The 20,153-nt window shown below is 39.5% G+C and overlaps 2 protein-coding genes and 1 long non-coding RNA gene across 4 annotated transcripts; 2 read left to right on the top strand and 1 right to left on the bottom strand.

Annotated features, from left to right (window-relative positions):
- Positions 1 to 2,618: 2,618 nt before the first annotated feature.
- Positions 2,619 to 14,723, bottom strand: LOC116925806 (putative fatty acyl-CoA reductase CG5065). Of its 2 annotated transcripts, none has more exons than XM_032932577.2 (9): positions 14,569 to 14,723; positions 5,759 to 6,149; positions 5,436 to 5,684; positions 5,220 to 5,365; positions 4,981 to 5,150; positions 4,783 to 4,915; positions 4,483 to 4,726; positions 4,155 to 4,408; positions 2,619 to 4,069 (listed from the first exon to the last, which is right to left on the bottom strand). In XM_032932577.2, the coding sequence occupies exons 2-9, from the start codon at positions 5,951 to 5,953 to the stop codon at positions 3,901 to 3,903; spliced, it is 1,560 nt and encodes a 519-aa protein (XP_032788468.1). In that variant the 5' UTR covers positions 5,954 to 6,149; positions 14,569 to 14,723; the 3' UTR covers positions 2,619 to 3,900. The 2 variants fall into 2 exon arrangements, with proteins under 2 accessions (XP_032788468.1, XP_032788467.1); XM_032932576.2 differs by lacking the exon at positions 14,569 to 14,723 and adding an exon at positions 8,518 to 8,809.
- On the top strand, positions 9,009 to 10,214 carry LOC116925825. The gene is made up of 3 exons (XR_004395729.2): positions 9,009 to 9,137; positions 9,270 to 9,376; positions 9,441 to 10,214. It is a non-coding gene; the product is annotated as an uncharacterized LOC116925825 (long non-coding RNA).
- A 642-nt stretch (positions 14,724 to 15,365) lies between the features above and the next one.
- Positions 15,366 to 19,581, top strand: LOC116925803 (receptor-type tyrosine-protein phosphatase R). Its single transcript, XM_032932569.2, has 7 exons — positions 15,366 to 15,508; positions 15,571 to 16,602; positions 16,668 to 16,932; positions 17,032 to 17,289; positions 17,363 to 17,538; positions 17,653 to 17,793; positions 18,244 to 19,581. The coding sequence occupies exons 2-7, from the start codon at positions 15,587 to 15,589 to the stop codon at positions 18,338 to 18,340; spliced, it is 1,953 nt and encodes a 650-aa protein (XP_032788460.1). The 5' UTR covers positions 15,366 to 15,508; positions 15,571 to 15,586; the 3' UTR covers positions 18,341 to 19,581.
- The last annotated feature ends 572 nt before the right edge of the window (positions 19,582 to 20,153 follow it).

Raw genomic sequence — 20,153 nt, 5'->3', positions numbered from 1 at the left:
AATTTAGATTATGCCGTGTGATTTTTGGACAATTTCAAGAGATGTCGTTTTTTGCCGATTTTGAACAAAAGTGGGAAGGCTATACCCTTCCCACTTTTTCATTTTTGGCCAAATTTCAAATTTCACATAAAATACATGATTTCGATTCAGAATTGAATAAGAATCACGAAAATCAGGTATATTTTTCTATTGGTCTTATAGTTTTTGATTTTAACGTTAAAAACCATAAATTAAGTTGGTGCGCTAACAGCAATGTTTTCGTTAATTTATAAAACGGCTGGTTTAACGAGAAAACCAATCACTAAATTGAAATCAGCGTTCAATTTAGATTATGCCGTGTGATTTTTGGACAATTTCAAGAGATGTCGTTTTTTGCCGATTTTGACAAAAGTGGGAAGGCTATACCCTTCCCACTTTTTCATTTTTGGCCAAATTTCAAATTTCACATAAAATACATGATTTCGATTCAGAATTGAATAAGAATCACGAAAATCAGGTATATTTTTCTATTGGTCTTATAGTTTTTGATTTTAACGTTAAAAACCATAAATTAAGTTGGTGCGCTAACAGCAATGTTTTCGTTAATTTATAAAACGGCTGGTTTAACGAGAAAACCAATCACTAAATTGAAATCAGCGTTCAATTTAGATTATGCCGTGTGATTTTTGGACAATTTCAAGAGATGTCGTTTTTTGCCGATTTTGACAAAAGTGGGAAGGCTATACCCTTCCCACTTTTTCATTTTTGGCCAAATTTCAAATTTCACATAAAATACATGATTTCGATTCAGAATTGAATAAGAATCACGAAAATCAGGTATATTTTTCTATTGGTCTTATAGTTTTTGATTTTAACGTTAAAAACCATAAATTAAGTTGGTGCGCTAACAGCAATGTTTTCGTTAATTTATAAAACGGCTGGTTTAACGAGAAAACCAATCACTAAATTGAAATCAGCGTTCAATTTAGATTATGCCGTGTGATTTTTGGACAATTTCAAGAGATGTCGTTTTTTGCCGATTTTGACAAAAGTGGGAAGGCTATACCCTTCCCACTTTTTCATTTTTGGCCAAATTTCAAATTTCACATAAAATACATGATTTCGATTCAGAATTGAATAAGAATCACGAAAATCAGGTATATTTTTCTATTGGTCTTATAGTTTTTGATTTTAACGTTAAAAACCATAAATTAAGTTGGTGCGCTAACAGCAATGTTTTCGTTAATTTATAAAACGGCTGGTTTAACGAGAAAACCAATCACTAAATTGAAATCAGCGTTCAATTTAGATTATGCCGTGTGATTTTTGGACAATTTCAAGAGATGTCGTTTTTTGCCGATTTTGACAAAAGTGGGAAGGCTATACCCTTCCCACTTTTTCATTTTTGGCCAAATTTCAAATTTCACATAAAATACATGATTTCGATTCAGAATTGAATAAGAATCACGAAAATCAGGTTTATTTTTCTATTGGTCTTATAGTTTTTGATTTTAACGTTAAAAACCATAAATTAAGTTGGTGCGCTAACAGCAATGTTTTCGTTAATTTATAAAACGGCTGGTTTAACGAGAAAACCAATCACTAAATTGAAATCAGCGTTCAATTTAGATTATGCCGTGTGATTTTTGGACAATTTCAAGAGATGTCGTTTTTTGCCGATTTTGACAAAAGTGGGAAGGCTATACCCTTCCCACTTTTTCATTTTTGGCCAAATTTCAAATTTCACATAAAATACATGATTTCGATTCAGAATTGAATAAGAATCACGAAAATCAGGTATATTTTTCTATTGGTCTTATAGTTTTTTATTTTAACGTTAAAAACCATAAATTAAGTTGGTGCGCTAACAGCAATGTTTTCGTTAATTTATAAAACGGCTGGTTTAACGAGAAAACCAATCACTAAATTGAAATCAGCGTTCAATTTAGATTATGCCGTGTGATTTTTGGACAATTTCAAGAGATGTCGTTTTTTGCCGATTTTGACAAAAGTGGGAAGGCTATACCCTTCCCACTTTTTCATTTTTGGCCAAATTTCAAATTTTGCTTAAAATACATGATTTCGAGAATACATTTTTTTAAGAAACATACGGCGGATTAAACTATAATTAGGGAAGGGACATTCATTCATGCAGGAAATTCATCTCAATATCAAGGTAAGAGAAAATACATAATTAAAACATTTATTGCAGCGGTATGGCTGATGATTGCGTAAAATAAATTATAAGCTGGTCCAAAACAAAAATCTGCTACTGAAAGACGATTTAAGTATTGTTGAATCTTTATAATGCCCGACAAAATTATTGCAGCTCCAAATCGTCATCCTCAATCTGAAGGATTACTGGATTTTATCCTATCTTCTGCTTTGCTCACCTTCTGGGCGAAGCGTGACACTTGATTGAGAAAACGTTATCACGACTGGCAGAAACCTATTGAAACAACGACTTTTAAACTCGTAGCTGCGGACAATAATACTCACACAATTTCAGTTACATCAACGTACATTGGAATGGGCCATTTTTCTGCGTCAGCAACTGGTTGATCGGATTTAGTATCCCACTTCTTTCAAAGGATTAATAGTTGCTTTTAAAAAGAACGGTTGAAGTAAGAGATAAAACCTTGACTTGCAGTAATGTACTAACCACAATAATTTCGATAATTTAAAATGGCAATGGATCTCTAACTTGAAATGCATCATGTGAACGACATTGCTTAAAGCAAATGTCGTTCTTGACGAGCTTGTTCGCCGATCAGCGCTTAAAAGAAAAACAGATCAAATCTCAATGCGAGACTGAAAGATTATGAGCATTAGCACAATCAGAAGAAAAGAAAAAACACTCTTTGAGCAAGGGATGATAAGAGGGAAACTTGATGAGCAATGGCTCGACAACTGAAAAATAAAAGCAAACACGGGCATGCACACGCACGCAGACATACACAATTTCGCAAAACAGGAAAAGACATGGAGTTAGACACATACTGACCTACTCCTCCATTTCCTTATGGCTTGCTGTATATATATACACTTCTAATTAGCGTTGAATTAAGTCCTTTTGCTTCAGTACTATTCATTATTCTCATAACTATCAAATTGGGAGGGAATACAGGATCTCGGCTTGCCAGCGTTTTTCTTCTTCGTCTTAAAAAATGCGAAATTTTATTTTGTAAATATTTGCCATGCGATGGCTTTCTTTTTTCTATTTTTAATTTCAAATCCTCCCACCCCTCCCCCCTCCAAAAGAAAGGGTACTTGGTTGTTAAGATAAATGGAGGGGTTAAAACATATTGCAATTCATAGAGCTATCGACATCGAAAATGCATCCAGGGAAAATGAGCTGTTGACATCTACGCTGGTTTCGGGACATGTATCGGCTTCTTCTTGTTCCTCATCTGTCATCGATAACTGCAACTGTGTCGAATGTGATTTTTGTTTTTCTGTCTTGGAAAATCAGACAATCCGGATAAAAAAGACGGACACAACCATGCTTTAGAAAAAGTACACGTGAAATAAAAAAGGACGAGGGGGGTAAAGTCAAAATGAGACATGGAGGGTAAAAGTTAAATTCCATTGAAGGACATTTTGCCAGTACAGATTATCGATAAATCATATTTTTTGTATGCTCGGTTTTTTGTTTTTTTTTTTAATGTTTTTTGTTTGTTTGTTATTTTTTTTCTTTAAATTTGTAACATTTTCTTCAACGCATAAAGCGTCAAATATCAAACTCTCGGTAGACGAGGGGCGGACGGCATTAAGAAAAAGAAATCCATAAAATAAAGAGATAATAGATATTTTAGAATATAACCCATAGACCCCCTTCTGTAAACGAAAATCTTGGGCAAACGATGCACACCATCTTTTACACACAATCCATTTTCTTTTGCTTTGTTTTCTTGGCCTTTTCTACTTGGCGATGCCGATGCCAGCGCCTGCAGACAACCGCCGCATCATAGATACAAGCATGGTAAAAGCCAAGTTCCAAACACGACGGGCCGTCTCGGAACGTGACACAACAGCTCTCCAGAAGAGCAGTAGTACTGCAACGCGCGACATTTGTTGAATCCAGAACATTCTACGGCGCATCATGAAAGGATAGGAAGCAATCAATTAACTGTTTCAAGATTCTTATAGAGATGGTGACATTTGCTTGTACTAACCGTGTCATGTGCCTCCTTGCGGCAGGCAAGGTACTAGGGTCGTCCTTCAAGATGAAACGGCGAGTGCCAAGGGCATAAGTCTCGATGTACGACGGCCAGTCAATAGTACGCACATCAAAATAGAAGACACGTCGGTCTTCAGGCGACATCTTTTCCAGCAGCTGGATGGGATTCTCACTGATAAATCGCCATTCGTGAGTAGTAAAATAGTTGAGACACGACATGGCACGATGAGCCTTATCGTAAAGGCGAACCTAATACAAAATCAACAGGCCATCGTTAATTTTTCTTTACGAATCGTCATTTATTTAAGATGTTGTTAGCTTACCAACATGGCGGGATTGCCACTCATGCGGGCCAGAAAATCGAGGAAGTAGGCGGGTAAGTAATGATACAGCACGACATCGATCTTGTGTAGAGTTAAATTGCTTTTGAAGCTGCCACTGGGGTACCACAGCACATCACTCATTGGGTATTTGAGCAATGCTACTCGACCCTGACGTTCAATCTCGCCCCAGGTGAGTGGATTGTGATAGCCAGAAGCGCAATTGTAGACAACGATGTTGTTAGGCCTGTACGCGAGAAATTAGTTATTCACGTTGAACGAGAAAGGAAAATTAATAATCACTTGTATGTGGCAGTGTGCCAGGCGACGGCAATCATCAAATTGATGGGGAATTCAACGGGAATAACGTCAGCCACCATCGTTGTATTGCACCACAACGTCCTAAGTAGACCTTTACCGGCTCCAGCGATCAAACCTTTGAGAATGCAATGAAATCGTGAGCCATCTTTAAGCAGATTAAAATAATTCTTATCAAAGTACCTGTGGGTCCGTTGAGGTTGTCAACCCAGCCGGGAATCGGTTCTTTCATGGCAGCTGTTACTATAGTGGGTCGAACGATGGCCAATGGAATACCACCGCACTCTTCCATCAGTAAATGTTCGGCCAGCGCTTTTGTGTACGTGTAAGTGTTGGGGCGTTTGCCAATTAATCTGAATATTCACAAGGATAAATCATGAAAATTTTCATTCAAGTGAATACATGCTAATAAAGGAAAGTACTTTTTGGTGATGCCTTTTAGCAATTCTTCATCCATCCAATCAACGCATTCCATTAGCTTGTGGGGATCGGCTGGTGGAGGATAAATCATTTCAGCAATTTCATGTTTATCGCAATTAGCGTAAGCTGTAGAAACGTGGACGAGAGCCTAGAAAAGAAAAATTTAATACTTCATCCTATCAATACAGAGAAAACGAAGAAATTGGACAAATATTCACTTCGAGGCGATCCATTTTGCGGACGAGCTCGATCAATCTCATCGTGCCTTTCAGGTTCATTTCCACGGCGCTTTTAAGGGCTTCGTCAAATTTAACGGTGGCTGCAGAATGGAAGACGATGGAGACGTTATCGCTCAACATCTTGATATCCGACGGTGAGACGCCCAAACTTGACAACGACATGTCACCCGCAATAGGTACTAGTTTGTTCAACAATTCCGGAGAATCTCGCCGTAAATTATCAAATACCTAACGTCGAAACAAAATCAAACAAAAACAAGTTTAAATTAAATTAGCCACATTTTTATTTAACCAGTTCTTACCTTAGTGCTGATTAGTTCTTCCAAACGTGTGCGAATGTCATTGCCCGCTTTAGGTCTCATCAGCAGGTAAAGTGTTTTGACACCTGGGCAGCATCGCAACAGTTTCTCCACGAGCACTTTGCCCATGAATCCAGTGGCGCCAGTGATGAACACAGAGCGGTCACGATAAAATCCCACAATATCAGAGTTGACCATTTTCGTAAATGGAAATTCTGTCTTTCTAATTCAAGTTAACAGGCAAATCCACAGTCTCTTGTTGGCTTGCGTTTCGCGTTTTGTTGAGCGACGCAAACACGATTCGTTATATCTGTTCCTTCTGGGACGAGAGAGTTCAACAAAGTGAACGGTTTTGTTTGTTTTTTTGCCAAATAAAATATCGTCTGGTTTAAACCTGCGGCATCGGAAAAATCAAGAAAACAGAACACGGAGAAATTAAAAACAAAAAGAATCTGACATGATAAATGAGTCCTCCCACAAAAAATAAATTAAATAGCAAAGAAAGGCACATAAGAGAAATTCAGGTTTTTCGTCCGCAGCGCGGCCATCCATTTCCGCCAGACGTGTTTTTTCTCTCTTTCTTTTATAGGTTGAAGCTGCTCAAACCAGTATTTAATCAACAGGTCGAGGTCAGCTATTGATGGCGGCGAAACGTTGCCACCCAATCAAGAGAGACTGAGGCTTCGAACGCATAGATTATTGCAGCCCGATTGGCCGTGTGGAATGTCGTTGAGAAATTTTAATCGGCAGGTAAGAAGAATCACGACCGTACAACAAAACCCCAGCTGTAGAAACAAGGGACGCTCGTCTGGAAGACCAATGGAATACACACGCACATACGGACAAGGGCATCAACGGAAAAAAAGGGTCCACGAACGTTAGGTGGCCCACTGACCTCTTATGTCTATAGTTGGCAGGTAGAAGGAGGTAGAAGGAGGTAGAAGGAGGTAGAAGGAGGTAGAAGGAGGTAGAAGGAGGTAGAAGGAGGTAGAAGGAGGTAGAAGGAGGTAGAAGGAGGTAGAAGACTAAAGGAAGGGAAGAGGCAGCAGACGATTTCACCGTCGACCGCATCACGCCTGAGGTGGAGCAACGGCACCGATGGCGTCAAGCCAAAATAACAAAAAAAGGGGCATTGTTTTCTTTTCCTTTTTGTTTTTATTATTATTCTTTTCCCCTCCACGAATATTCGAAAAAAACGGAGACGAAAAGAACTACGGAGAAAAACATTCAATCTTTTCTCGGGACTACGTCTCCACATTTTCCCTCCTTGTTTCTCTTTAGATTTCCGCGTAGGCCGAAAAAAGGAGAAAGTTGGTCTAACAGAAAGACCTCGTCACTTCCTTCTGTGTTTTTACAATGTCCTTTTCATCTCGGTACGCGTGAACTTGAGCCGTCGTCTTACATAAAATTGCGGCCTTTTTAACATCAAAATCGAGTACAACCCTTTAGGCTAGAAAGTATCGTTCACGTCTTTGCTCGTCGATTTAAAGCTCAACGAAAATGAAAACAAAATAATATTGCGCTAAACTTGAATGCAAACTTAATAAGGTTATCGTAACATCGCAGTTGGTGTTGAACGTACAAGTGTTAAACTTTCAAATGGACGTCATGAGCTGTGTGCAACTTTCTTTCTATGACAGCGACAAACTTCTCGGAGCGTGTGTGTGTGTAAAGCGGAGCTGCAAGATTTAGAGGGTAATGGGTGCGGCGTTTGTTTCCCCTTGATCTGAAGACAAGCGTTGATGGAGTGAAAAACGTGAAAGGTTCTCATTAAACAGGACACCTTAAGGTCATTTTGTTTAACCGAAACACAAATTTGTAAGAAAAAGAAAAAGAAAATCAATCGATGAATAATTGCCATTCAAACATTGTGACACTAATAGCGATTCACGCGTGAGGATTTCCTTAAACGTTAACAGCAGCTACAAAATACGCAAAAAAACACACAAAGGAAACCGAAAATGTTAATTATTCACGAAAAGGCGAAACAAATATACTTTTCTTGCAATACCTAGAAATAAATGAAAAATTTTATGATTTGAAAAAAAAAAGGCTACTGGGAAAAAACGTTATGGCATTTCCGAAAAAAAGTGGGACACGAAACGGCCGCAAGCTTTAAAAGAAACGGGAGGGAAAAGAGCCGGATGGACAGACGGGCAGCGGTACATGTTTTCTAGATTCCCCTGAAAAATAAAAACCCATCTTTCAACATTTTCTTTCGCAAACAGCTGCACAAATTCAACAATCAGAACAGAAATCGATCAAAGTAACTGGGTCTCACTTGACGTCAGTCCATATTGCGCGCCCCACTTTTTTTTGCAACATTGAAGGCATACCGGGAAATAGGTTGGAATCGTCACACCTTACCGAGTTACCAAATGGTGGAAAGAAAAAGAAAAAAAAACGGGTAGGGAAAGAACCAGAAGCGAACGTGCCAACTTTTGGCAGGACACGAGCCCAGTACAAGTCAAACTAGTTTACGGCGTTTTTTTTCTTTCTCTCTTGGTCGAATAGAAAGCCCGTTTTTGGCCGGCCACACGCACGCACACAGAGCCAGGATACTTCGCCACTAGCGGCCATTCAACAGTTACTAGCACACAGCGAGTTTTCCCCCCTCATCGTCGGCCAAAAAAATGCGACTTTCACGACAGGTTGACAATAGGTTTTACCGACTTTTCAAAGTCATCATTCAATAAAAGTTTTAAAAATAAACGAAGAGGGTAATTAAAAAATCTAAGAAAACAAATCGCCGGTAAACTCACCTGTCCAACAATCAAGAAACGGCCATCATTTCCAGTAACAGTCAGATGTTTGTTGTTGATTATTGGATCAAAATTTACTTATTGTACTAATTAATGAATAACAAATCGTGGGGTCGAATCAAATTCCAATCTACAGTTAAACTGAGGCACGGCGTGGGATCGAAATGATTGAAGAGCAACAAATTCACTTGAGGGGAGTTTAAAACAAAATGCAGATTGAAGCTGAAAATGAGCGCGCCAAATTAAACGTGTGATTTCTCCAACGTCTCGGGGCCGACTGATCCCGTCCTGAGACCCGTTGGCAAGACGTAGTGGCCAACAGGTAAAAGAATGGGGAGGGAAATAATGTAGTAATACCAGAAAAGAAAGAAAAGGGAGAGAGTCCCCTCCGTTGGGCATGGAACAACAGGTGAGGAGAAGGAAGAAAAGAATGAGAAGAAGAGGCGGAGTGTGGAATTGTTTGGAAGAAGAATACGAAAAAGGAGAAGAGAACGACGTGAATTGACCCACTTGCGGCCAACTTGGCTCCACTAGCTCTTGTATAGTTACACTAAGCTTTACTAACGTTTGCGTGTGCCCTCTGAAAAAATATGTCTGTATTTCTAACGTTAAACTTTTTTGTAATTGGATAAAAATTTTATGATTCCAGTTTGTTTTTGTTTTTTTGCTAAATAAATGTCAGTTTTCATTTTGTATTATGTTAGTTTTTCTTTGCCTGGAAAAAACGCCTCCTAAAATATGTTCTTTTCAAGGTCGATCCGTCTGGATTTTAAATTTATTACTTAATCATTTAAATGATTTCCCTTTCTGAATTTCTACAAATAACATGGAAAGTTTGTGGCAAAAATTTTACCAGAATGTACGAACAATTTTACCTAGCAAAATTGAATTTCATAAATGTGTCTCAATATTTCTAATTGCAGGTCCACACTAAACCAGTTAAAACACAAGTCAACTGAGTCTGATCTTGAAGAAATCTCTGAATACATTCCACCTAACTGTCAACATTTACCAGCCATTTCATCCTCATCGCATCTCATTATCATCAAATTCTTTTTGAATTTTAAAGTATACTGTAATTTCCAATTGAACAGCAAGTGGCTCGAAACGGTCCCGCTTCGCGCCAACTTGTTACGGCTAGCAGACTGTCTGTATGCGAAACAATCCCGTTACTTGATATCGCGCATTCATTTAGTTTTCTATTTCCTGGCTGCCACAACAACTTGTTTCGTTGTTGTTGTCGTTCATCGTGCCCAACAAGTTTTTGTTTAAATTATATTTAAAGCGTCAATCGAATCACCAAAATTGGCACAGGGGATTTTTTGTTTGTATGTTAATTTACTTTTCACCTGTATGCAAATGGCGAGCGTGTAGCAAGATGGCCAAACACAACGAATGGCTCTTTTGACAGAAGTACCGTTCCACACAATTTACCTCTTTCCAACACACTGCTCTCCGCATTTTTTTTTTCTTTCTTTTTATAAGCGCATTCAGAACGGAAAAATGAATGATATTGGGGGTACGATTAGAAGCAGCATCACAAACCCCAATTGGTCTAAACTTAGACTTTTTTTTCCTCCAAAACCACGAAAATAAAGATACCAGAAGTTCACACATAAAGTTCCGCTCTGTATAACATCTGATAATACCACGGAGAAAACTACGATCGCTGATGACAACAAATAATACAATGAAACTAAAACTAATAGCGTAAACAATATACTTATTATAATGACTTGTCATAAAGCAATAAAGCATTTTTTTCTTTGGCGTAATAGTCAAGCAAATCGGTGCCAGAATGCATATCAGTACACATTCTAACAACGGAATAACAACCGTAACAGGACAGGCCATTGGGACTGAAAGATTGATTTCTCAATAATAAAAAAAACAAGAGCCATCAACAGAAATGCAATCAAAGATGAAAGGTAAATAATGCGAAAATGTTAAGACTTTATCATCCATACAGTGGATTCGGAAAAAGTTGGTCAATGCTGAAATATGCCGTAAAGAACATTATTTTCACCTGTCTATGAAACAGAGATTCAGACGTCCGACTGTGTTCAGTTTTGAACGCACGTGTGTGTGCCACGGCTATATTCAAATTTTCAAAAAGCTCAAGGCTAAGGGAAAGTCAGGCCGCTTACCTACTACATAGCAGATTTGTGAACAATTGATTATCTTACAAGTTACAAAGTTGAACCAAAAAAATCGTAGCAAAAACAACTAAAAGAAGGTCACACTCTTGACCGGACTAGATAGATAAATTCAGTTTCGGGCAATGCAGCCATTCCCACTTGTTTTGCATGTACGGTTAATTATTGTTATTTTGTGACGAGAAAGAATACATGTTAAGCTAATTGTATGTTTCTTTTTATAGGTCACACGTCACAAACGAGTACGTTGTGTGCATTGATGTAGATTTTAAAAAAAAAAAAAAAAAAAAAGCTAAACGTGTGACCTCTTTTTGCATACACCGTTGTTTCCCTTTCGGTCCCAACAACAGCACCACCAACCGGCCGATGAAAGTTCTCAAAGACCAGACAACTCTTAAAAAGTCTTTCTTTTTCTGACACAGGCATGTCCGAATGGAAATTCTTGGCAATCGGTTATACGAAATACCGTCTCGTCTTTTTCTCGAAATGATCTTCCAGAGCGATGTCTATATAAGGCTATCAATGTGGCTGTATTTCTCTTGGTTTAGCATTTGTTTCTTTTCTTCCTCCTTTTCCTTTTTTCAAACCATTTTCTTCTATGCCTCAACTTGAGATGCCATGTCTATACGTACAAAAACACCCATGTCTAGATTTTCATTCAACAAAAGCTTAGGAAAAAGTGTTGCGAGTGGCCGTGAAACGAATCATATACCCCGAAGCAAGGGCTCATAAAAAAAAAAAAATAAGAAATCTACGGTACAGGTAGGCACCCCGTGAATTTCAAAAATGACGACCCAAAGGCGAAAAGATGTAAAAGGGAAAAGCTAAAAAGAAAAGTTCAGTCGTTACAAAAGCAAATTTTTGTTTGAATTTGGTTACAGTATGTGGAGATCGATAATACCGGTACCATACGTGTAGTGACGTCAACAAATTCGACCTACTTTTCAAATAAAACAAAATTCTACAAAAATGAGAGCAGCGGCAAAACCTAAAACAAACCGGATGCGCCCTACTTTTTCCCACTAACCTTCCCCGAAACATTGAATTACCTGTTCCTCTTGAGGGGGCGAGGGATTTTACCATAAAGGTATACCCAAGCAAAATTTAGCATACCTCATATTGTGTCAAAAATAAATGATTTGTTTTGATCAAATAGCCCTGACTTATCCCCTCCTCATCCACAGAATATCCGGGTGAAAGTGAGAAACATCCCTTCGAGTACGAGGTGAACTGCTTATGAAAATACAAAAAAAACTAAACGTTACCCACGAGGGCGAAGGACGATTGCCGATTGGTCAACAAGTACCTGCGATTCGACGAGCACACAAATAACATAGCGCACCTTCTAGTGGCTAGGCTAACAATACAAGATAAACAATGTACTCAACGGACACGGCCTTCCCCTTTTCAACAAGTGGTGACAACGGAAGGTTTCTTCCCAGTAGGGAAAATCCGCAATTATTTGCAATTTTGGTTAGTTGAATAACCGACCGTGACGCCAAGAGAGAATGCTAAAATAGCTCGTAGCATTCTACAATCCCAGGCTCGAGTAATTAGCATAGTTTGACAATGACGAAATAGCAGTGTCAAAGGATGACGTTCAACATTGTTGGAAATGGCGTCATTTGGAAAGGTGGAAACAAAAGCCAATAAGTCCACGCCTCACAATAGCAAAATGTCCACGATAACCCCCAAGAAGGAAAACGGAACTTTACGGTTGAAATTCACGTGTAACGTAATGAAAAAATTCGATGGGGCTACACGATCATGTTGATGGAGCGGGATTTGCCTTCGAGGCAGAATTTTATAGTTTGTACGCACACTACGCGGATGTGGCTGCAGTGAAACGGTTACGCAAAGGCGGATGCGAGGGATGAATGCGCACGTAGGGGGAAACAAATGACGCATTTCAGTAAAATTCATAATATTTAAAAAAAAGGGACGTTTGTTGACTTTCCGATTTGAAAAACAGGACAATCAAAAATAGACAGACAGAGTTGAAGTGAAAGTAGTTTTTTCTCCCAACGACCTACAAAGAAATAAACCGAAACAATTTTGAACGGGGGCGTAGTTTTGCAACAGTGGCAGGTGGTGCTGCTGTGCCCGGGACGCTTATAGCCTTACAGGTCTTTATTTGAAACGGAACATGGTCTACTTTTTCATCTAACCTCAACAAAGAAAAAGGTTTCGTTTGTGATAGCCAAGTTTAAGGTCACTCCTTTTTACCTTCCATTTTCCTGCTTTTTTTTTTTGTCAATTGTTCATCTTTCGTCGCAGATTTCTTTTTCTCCAACAAGAAAAAAAGAGCAGCTCTCAGATTATTTAACCTCAATAAAGAAAAATGAAATCCGTTCACTACCATCGAACCTTCTTAGTAGTGACGGCCAATTAAAAACTGTGGGTACATTTTTTTGTCGGAAAAGTTGATTGCACCAATCGCGACAACATTGCTGCAATTCTTTAAACGCACAATCGTTATCAAAATAGTTGTAAAAATTGTAGTGAAGCAAATCCCTTCTGTAAAACATAACATTTGTATTTTTTTAAATTGATGCCTAACTCCAAAAACAGGAACAAAATGAATGAAACCCACAATCTGTTTTTCCCAGTTTTCACGTTAATTTATCAGTACTCCCCTATTCTTTGCGAAACGTCACCTTCGTGACAGTTTGAGACATGTAACGTAAAAAAAGGTAAAAATCCCGATAAATTCCTCAAATTGCAAAAGAAATACAAAAAGGACAAATCTTCTCAATTTTTGTAGTTTCAAGTTTCAAAATCTCAATAATTAGACTGGCCTTATAAATCGCAGATATGCAATCCAATTGTGAATATTACGTGTCCCTAATCACCTGAAAGTAATTTAGTCTCCATAATACCAATCTCACTACAACTTTCTTTTGGCCTTATCTATATGCGTTAGCGGGTTTTTACATTCGATTACACTACCATCCAGTTTTCGTCAGTACATTAGCTTGAAACGATCTCTTTAAAAAAATGAAAGTTAAACATTTGCAACAAATCTGTGTTCGAGAATTTCGTTCTTCAAAGTTGTTTCTAATTCAATGCAGTTTCTAATTAATGTGCTTTGAATTTCTATTCCTGAAACGTTTTTTACTTTGAGAGCGACCAGTAAAACAAGAAAACAAAACAGAAAATGATAAATAATACTTCCTGTAGATCAACTTTGAAAAGATTGCTCCGAGGCCCTTACTAGTCTCAAAGAAGGCGTTGACCTAGTTTGCTATAGGTTTGATTCTAGTGTCCATCTTTTACTTGTTCATTTTTTTTTTTTTTTTTCGTTCTTTTAATTTCTCTGGGCAAACGTTCAAGGGATCATTTTTTGCTACATCTGCTGTTCTAGGAACGAAATGAACAAATAACGTTGTTGAGCTTAAAAGAAAATGGCATTGTTGACCAAATAAATGTAACAGTTTAGAGCACGTAGGTGGAGCCTTAATTTTGAAGAACTTGTTTTCTTAAAATGGCGAAAAAAAAACTGTTTTATGACCTCTTCCCTACTACGGGGTCAAAGGAATCAAATAACTCAAAAGTATTCATTTTCCCCAAAGGTGAATTCAGTCATTAGCCTTAGGACACAACAGGATTGCTGTCGACAACCTCAACAGGTAAATAAGTGACTGGCCTTCAATGAGGCATATTATTTCATTTCGTACGGTGGCCATCACACCAAATCCCGTAACACGCTTTCATACCATTTAAAACAAAAGATGGCAGCACGCCTCAAAGAATGTTGTCTCGGTGAGAGGGTTTTACAGACGAAAGAAGGAGAGAAAAAAACATCTTGAACCAGTTCTCGATTCGATTGAGTTAAACGGCCGAGTTTTATGACAGAAAGAAATCTTACGAAACACTGAAAGCAGCGAATAAATACCTCTGTTTTTATTGGCGTTTCCCTGGGGAAGACGACAGTCGATTCCTACGTAGGAAGAGAATCTTGCAGAGGCAGAAGAAACACGACATGCGACACGCTAGTGAAATCAATACTACCCAATTTGCCGGTCAGATACAGACTGCGTTACAGTAGGTAGGGGCTAAATAACCGTAGACAGTAGAGTTGGCGCGCTGCTTTCTGCGAAGCCTCTTCGTTTGCTTTGTACTCCGTACGATGTGCGCCCAGAACCCGGAGGTCAGCGAACTTATTTCGCTATTTCAAAAGCCATCTGCATTTTTCACGTTTTTCTACATGTCGTTTTCAATCAAAATATCTACTAACTGGAATGTTTGAAAAAGAAACTCAGCGAACAGCGATGTTTGATCGTTATCGACAATTTGGTTTTTTTTTGTTGAAACCCGAAGCACAGAAATGTGGACTGGCAATGTCGATTTTCCTGAAGGTTGAAAGCGGGGGGATGGGTTTTGTGTGATAGTTGTTGTTGCCCAAGGGCTTACGTTATACAGAAGACATTAACATCTTCTGCTCGCCATTTGTTTACGTCTCGTTTGACGGGTCTTTTAAGAGAGACTTGTCAACTGGAAAACATTTACTCATCCAATTTTATTATTACCTCAGCCTATGTGAATCTCATTGGGGCATCGTTTTTAGGAAGGGCTCCCCAAGCCAACGTGACGAGTGTGCGGTGGCCATTGTATGAGATGAAAGTGGTTACGCTCGTACGCAACTCCCAGGCGCAACTGGCTGTACGCAAAGTGAACCTTGGAATTCATTCATAAGCTGTTCATTCACTCGTCGCTCGCACTTTCCCCACAACTTACTCCACTTGAAATCATTCTTTCAACTCTCGAACGGCCGGCGACGTTTTAGTCACCACCTTTTGTTTATTGTTGTTTTTTACCTAAACACAGTGCCAAGGGTATATATAGTTGCATTTTATTTTAAAGAACCCATTCATATTATCTTTGATGTTTGATACAGCTTGTGGCCAAACTGGATGGAACCTGAAATCACACAAAGCCAACTGAGCTTGTACCAATCATACATTGGTCATGACACTGCCAACTCGTTAACTGCCACAAACCCCGACCAACAATTCACCGGTCCAAAAGAGTCATCTGCTTCCATGATAGACCCAAACAATGAACCTCAAGCCCTCTTCACCCAAGAAAGTTTACACGAAGACTATGGGCTCGACCAACTTATTTCTACACTCATTGAGAATCACATCTGGTTGATTGGGCTTTTAACTGGGATTATCATCATCCTTGTAGTGCTCAGCTGCTCTCTACGGAGCAACTACTTTCAGGAAAATTACTTCTTTACCAGAGCCAAAGAATGGGTACATCTCCCTTTGCTGCAGCAGTCAGGTCAAGACTCGTTGCCTACAGCAGAGGCTGGAACCAACCACAATAATGTTACTAGTGCTGAACCTGAACCCAACTTGGTTTCTACCCCTGCTCAACATGCTGTTCTGTGCTCCTGGGTTTCGGAAACGAGCCCAGATGAACAACACACTAAAATGAAGTCATCTTGGGCCGAAACTGAACAGAATAACCAGCAGAACTTCGCAGCAGACATGTCGGCGTTACTATTGACAGAAACGAAATCGGAAGAATTGGAGCCGATAGCCCATCCTACGACCCCCATCCCATGTGATGCAAGCTTGGAATCGCTCAGAAACAGTTTCAAGTCCCAAAAAAATCATTTTGTTTTCAATGCCGACATCTTCCTGACCAAGTCGGAAAGTTTAGACGAAGCTCGATCTCATCCGCGGGAAAAGTGTTTCAAAGCCAATCGAAGTGTAGATGAGCTACTTCCACGACAAGACGAGCAGCTGGCCGATTCATCTCCTTCAGAGCAACAACATATGAGCACGTCCAGTATTCCATGCACTCCGCAAAAGTGTCGTAAACTGCAAGAAAGGCGAGGCTCAAACCATTCTTTGACCATCGCCGTCAACAAGCCAGTCGAAACGAATATTTTACCTACTGTCGTCACACCGAGAGAATGGTTTGTTCTAACTGTAACTATTGCAGTAAATATGTCGAATGACTTTATTCCTGTTCTCGCTGCAGCTCTGCAGCGCAATTTCTTTTGACGGCAGGTAATTGCATGGATCGTCGGCAACTTCAGTCTTGTCTGAAAGACGTCAAGAGTCTACATGCTGAATTCTGGTCCATTCCCAACAATGCAGCTGAACTTTCCGAACAGGTGTCTGGCTGCTCGGTGAAAAACCGCTACCGTTATGTATTACCCAATCCTCAAAGTCGTGTCAAGCTTCCCGTAACGACGAATTCATCTGATCTCGCTAGCGGTTATATCAATGCCAACTACATCAGGGTAAAAGATTCTAAAGTTGAAGTCTGGCAAAATGAATTTAAAAAAAATAATAAAAATGTTAACGGAATCGCTGTTCGTTGTGAACGTTGCGTATTTCAGGCTGAAAATGGAGACGCACGCGCTTACATAGCGACTCAGGGACCATTAGACAACACTATCAACGACTTTTGGTTGATGGTGTGGGCGGAACGGGCGCCAGCCATCGTCATGATTACAAAGTTGGTGGAATCGGGAAAAACCAAATGCGAGCCATATCTTCCAGCAGATGGCGAAACGTGTCGCTATGGTGATGTTATCGTTACCCTTGACTCTGTCGAGGAAGCCTCCGGATGCACTGTACGCCAGCTGTCGCTGAAGGTCTGCTCTCCTCAGATAAAAAAAAAATAAAACGATTGATTAACGAAGTTCCTTTTTCTGCACCCCATTTTAGCGTGATGGTGAAGAAGAGATTCATCACCTCACTCACTATTGGTACTCAGACTGGCCCGATCACAAAACACCTGATAATCCACGAACGCTAGTCGATTTGGCTGTAACTATTGAATCGATGCGACGTGGAAGGAGCTGTCTCCTTTTGTCGTCTCCACTTTCTTCGCCACCCACCGAGTATGAAAAGAAACGTTTTTTTTTTTTTTTTTTCTCATTACGCTCTTCTAATGTATTTCCCCCTCCGTTCGGTTGATGTTTGAACGGAAAACACACACACCGGCGCCCATTCAGATCGGGACCTATCGTCGTACATTGCAGCGCTGGAGTGGGCCGCACCGGCTGTTTCATTGCCATTTGCCAAGGTCTAAGTCAACTCTTAGCCGAAGGCAAAGTCGACATCCTTGGGATTGTTTGCTCTCTGCGCTGTGACAGGTAATTTAGCGAGACGTGCTTCACCGTCAGTTTCCTCTCTTTCTCTCTTTTTGCGCGCTCACAGGGGACGCTTTCCACTTTATATCTAAGTATAAGACCTTATACGAGCTTGACAACTGATTACTTTCGCCTTCCCATTTTCCGAGCCGACGATAAAATATTTTCCGGCCTTCCTTTTTTTTTTTTTTATTCTTTCACACGACAAACTATACCATCATCTGATTTCTTTTTGCGTTTGTTGTTGTATTTCTTCTTCTTCCTTTTATCGCCCGTCCCCTTCCTTCCTGTTATTATCATTATTATTATTATTGTCGGCAGCAATCGCCACCAGCTGACGACACAACTGCAATCATTACGACCGCACAACAATAACAATTTTCTTTTTCCCCTTTTTTGTTGTCGCTTATTCGAATCCGTCATTCTTTTATGGCGGATCGTATGTGTGGGCAGGGGAGGAATGGTTCAAACGGCGGAGCAGTACGAGTTTATTCACCGCGCCCTGTGCTTGTTCGAGAAGAGCACTCTCTCCGATTACGCTGGCGACTAATGGTCCAGCACCAGTTCCTTGCAACTCGACAAAAGGTTTTTTTTTTTTTTTTTAATACAATACACACACACACACACACACACAGGGAGAAAAAAGATAAAGAAGAAAATGAAAGCAAGCCAACCACATCAACCATTTCCAGTTCCATCTACGTGTTGTATCACACAGGTAACAAATGATTCATGTCAGAAATTTGTTATTCGGGAGACCGTGTCTTCTTTCCTACCGCCACATTTTCGCTCTCTTCTACCACAAAAACAGTGCAAAAAAAAAACACAAAAAAAAACATGATCTAGATATGATGCTCTTCCCGCCTCATTCCTTGGACGCTTTGAAAACGATGATCTTGCTCCTGATATTTGCATAACTTTTTTGTTTGTTTGTTTTGTTTTGGCTCTGCACGTTTTGAATGAGAGCCGTACCTGAATGAATCCGCCACCGATCGCCACCGCCACTTTCTATCGAATTGTTCAATGTTTCAAACGGGTTTTTTTTTCCTTGTTTTCTCTCGTACCAATCAAACAAACAAATGAGAAAATTAAATTCAAATTGACAAAAAAATGATGAAAAAAAAATGATATTAACAATGGGAATATTTCAAACGATATGCAAATACGATGCAACACGTCTAAAATGATCAGTGCAACGTCAAAAAGACGATTTCCTCCGCCTCGAATATCTCTTTGTTTTGTCCCCTTTTTTTCCTGTTTTTTTTTCCCGCTCATACCGCACTGTTATTATTTGTTTGTATCCCTTTTTTTTGTGTGTGTGTTTATCGTTTGCAACACTGGGGGGGAAAAAACGTACTGTAGATCTCATTGCAATGAAAATCTGCGTGCCGATCCTTATACTATTACCCTTGCACACGTGAGCACTTTCTTTATTTTGCAATGCTGTTGCCCGCTATCTAAATATGTATAGTGGCAAATCTTCTTGTCGCTTGGAATTGTCCGCATTGTTTTTAAACCCACACAATGTCTGAGTTATTAACGTTACCGTGAACAATTCACGTGGAGGGAGCAAGTTGTGTATGTTTATCTATCCTGCCGTCACCTCCATTTGCCTCTGCCTGCTTTCTAAATTTTACGTTTGTGTGCGTGTGATTATGATGCGTATGTGGCATACTAATGTCGCCCTCTCTTGCTCTTACTCTTTCCCCTCTCGGTCAAACATGAAACGATAATATTGTTACATGTCCTTTATCCACTCCAGAATATAAATATATATATATTATTAATAGACGCAACAACAACAACAACAAAAATGAGTAAAAGAAATCAATAAATCGATATTTAAAAATGTGATCGCGATTGAAAAAAAAAAAAAATTTAAACACAAATAAATAAGAAGCAACAATTCCACCTTTTTTTTTACGGTATGTTATTCTTCCACGATTTCCAGGGCTGTGTTTTTGTTTTTGAAATTTTATTCCGTTTTATCGAAGGTAGGGACTTGGCTATTTATTTATTCAAATATTCTAGTCTCGTCAAGTCTCTTTCTCTCTCACCAGAGAAAGGAGAAAAAGGTTTGGTAGAACGAGCTTATGCAAAGTGGATGCAAAGCGGAACGCGAGCGAGCACGCGTGTGAGCGCTCGATTCAAAATTTCGTTAGCTTTAATGACGAAAAAAAAGGGGAGCTTTTTCATCCGCCACCAAACATCCTCCAACTTGAATGCTAATGAGGCGCGAACTAAACACAACCACCCCGTCCGCCCACCAACCGAATCTTCTCTTCTTCTTCCTTTTTTTATTATTATTTTGTATCTTCTTTTCTTTTTCTTGGCGGGCGAGAAACGTGAACAGCTGGTGCCGC

This window comes from Daphnia magna, linkage group LG6, assembly GCF_020631705.1.
Source record: "Daphnia magna isolate NIES linkage group LG6, ASM2063170v1.1, whole genome shotgun sequence".
Lineage (NCBI taxonomy): Eukaryota > Metazoa > Arthropoda > Branchiopoda > Diplostraca > Daphniidae > Daphnia > Daphnia magna.
Note: the sequence above shows the minus strand (reverse complement) of the source record. Positions and strands in the feature narration are given on the sequence as shown.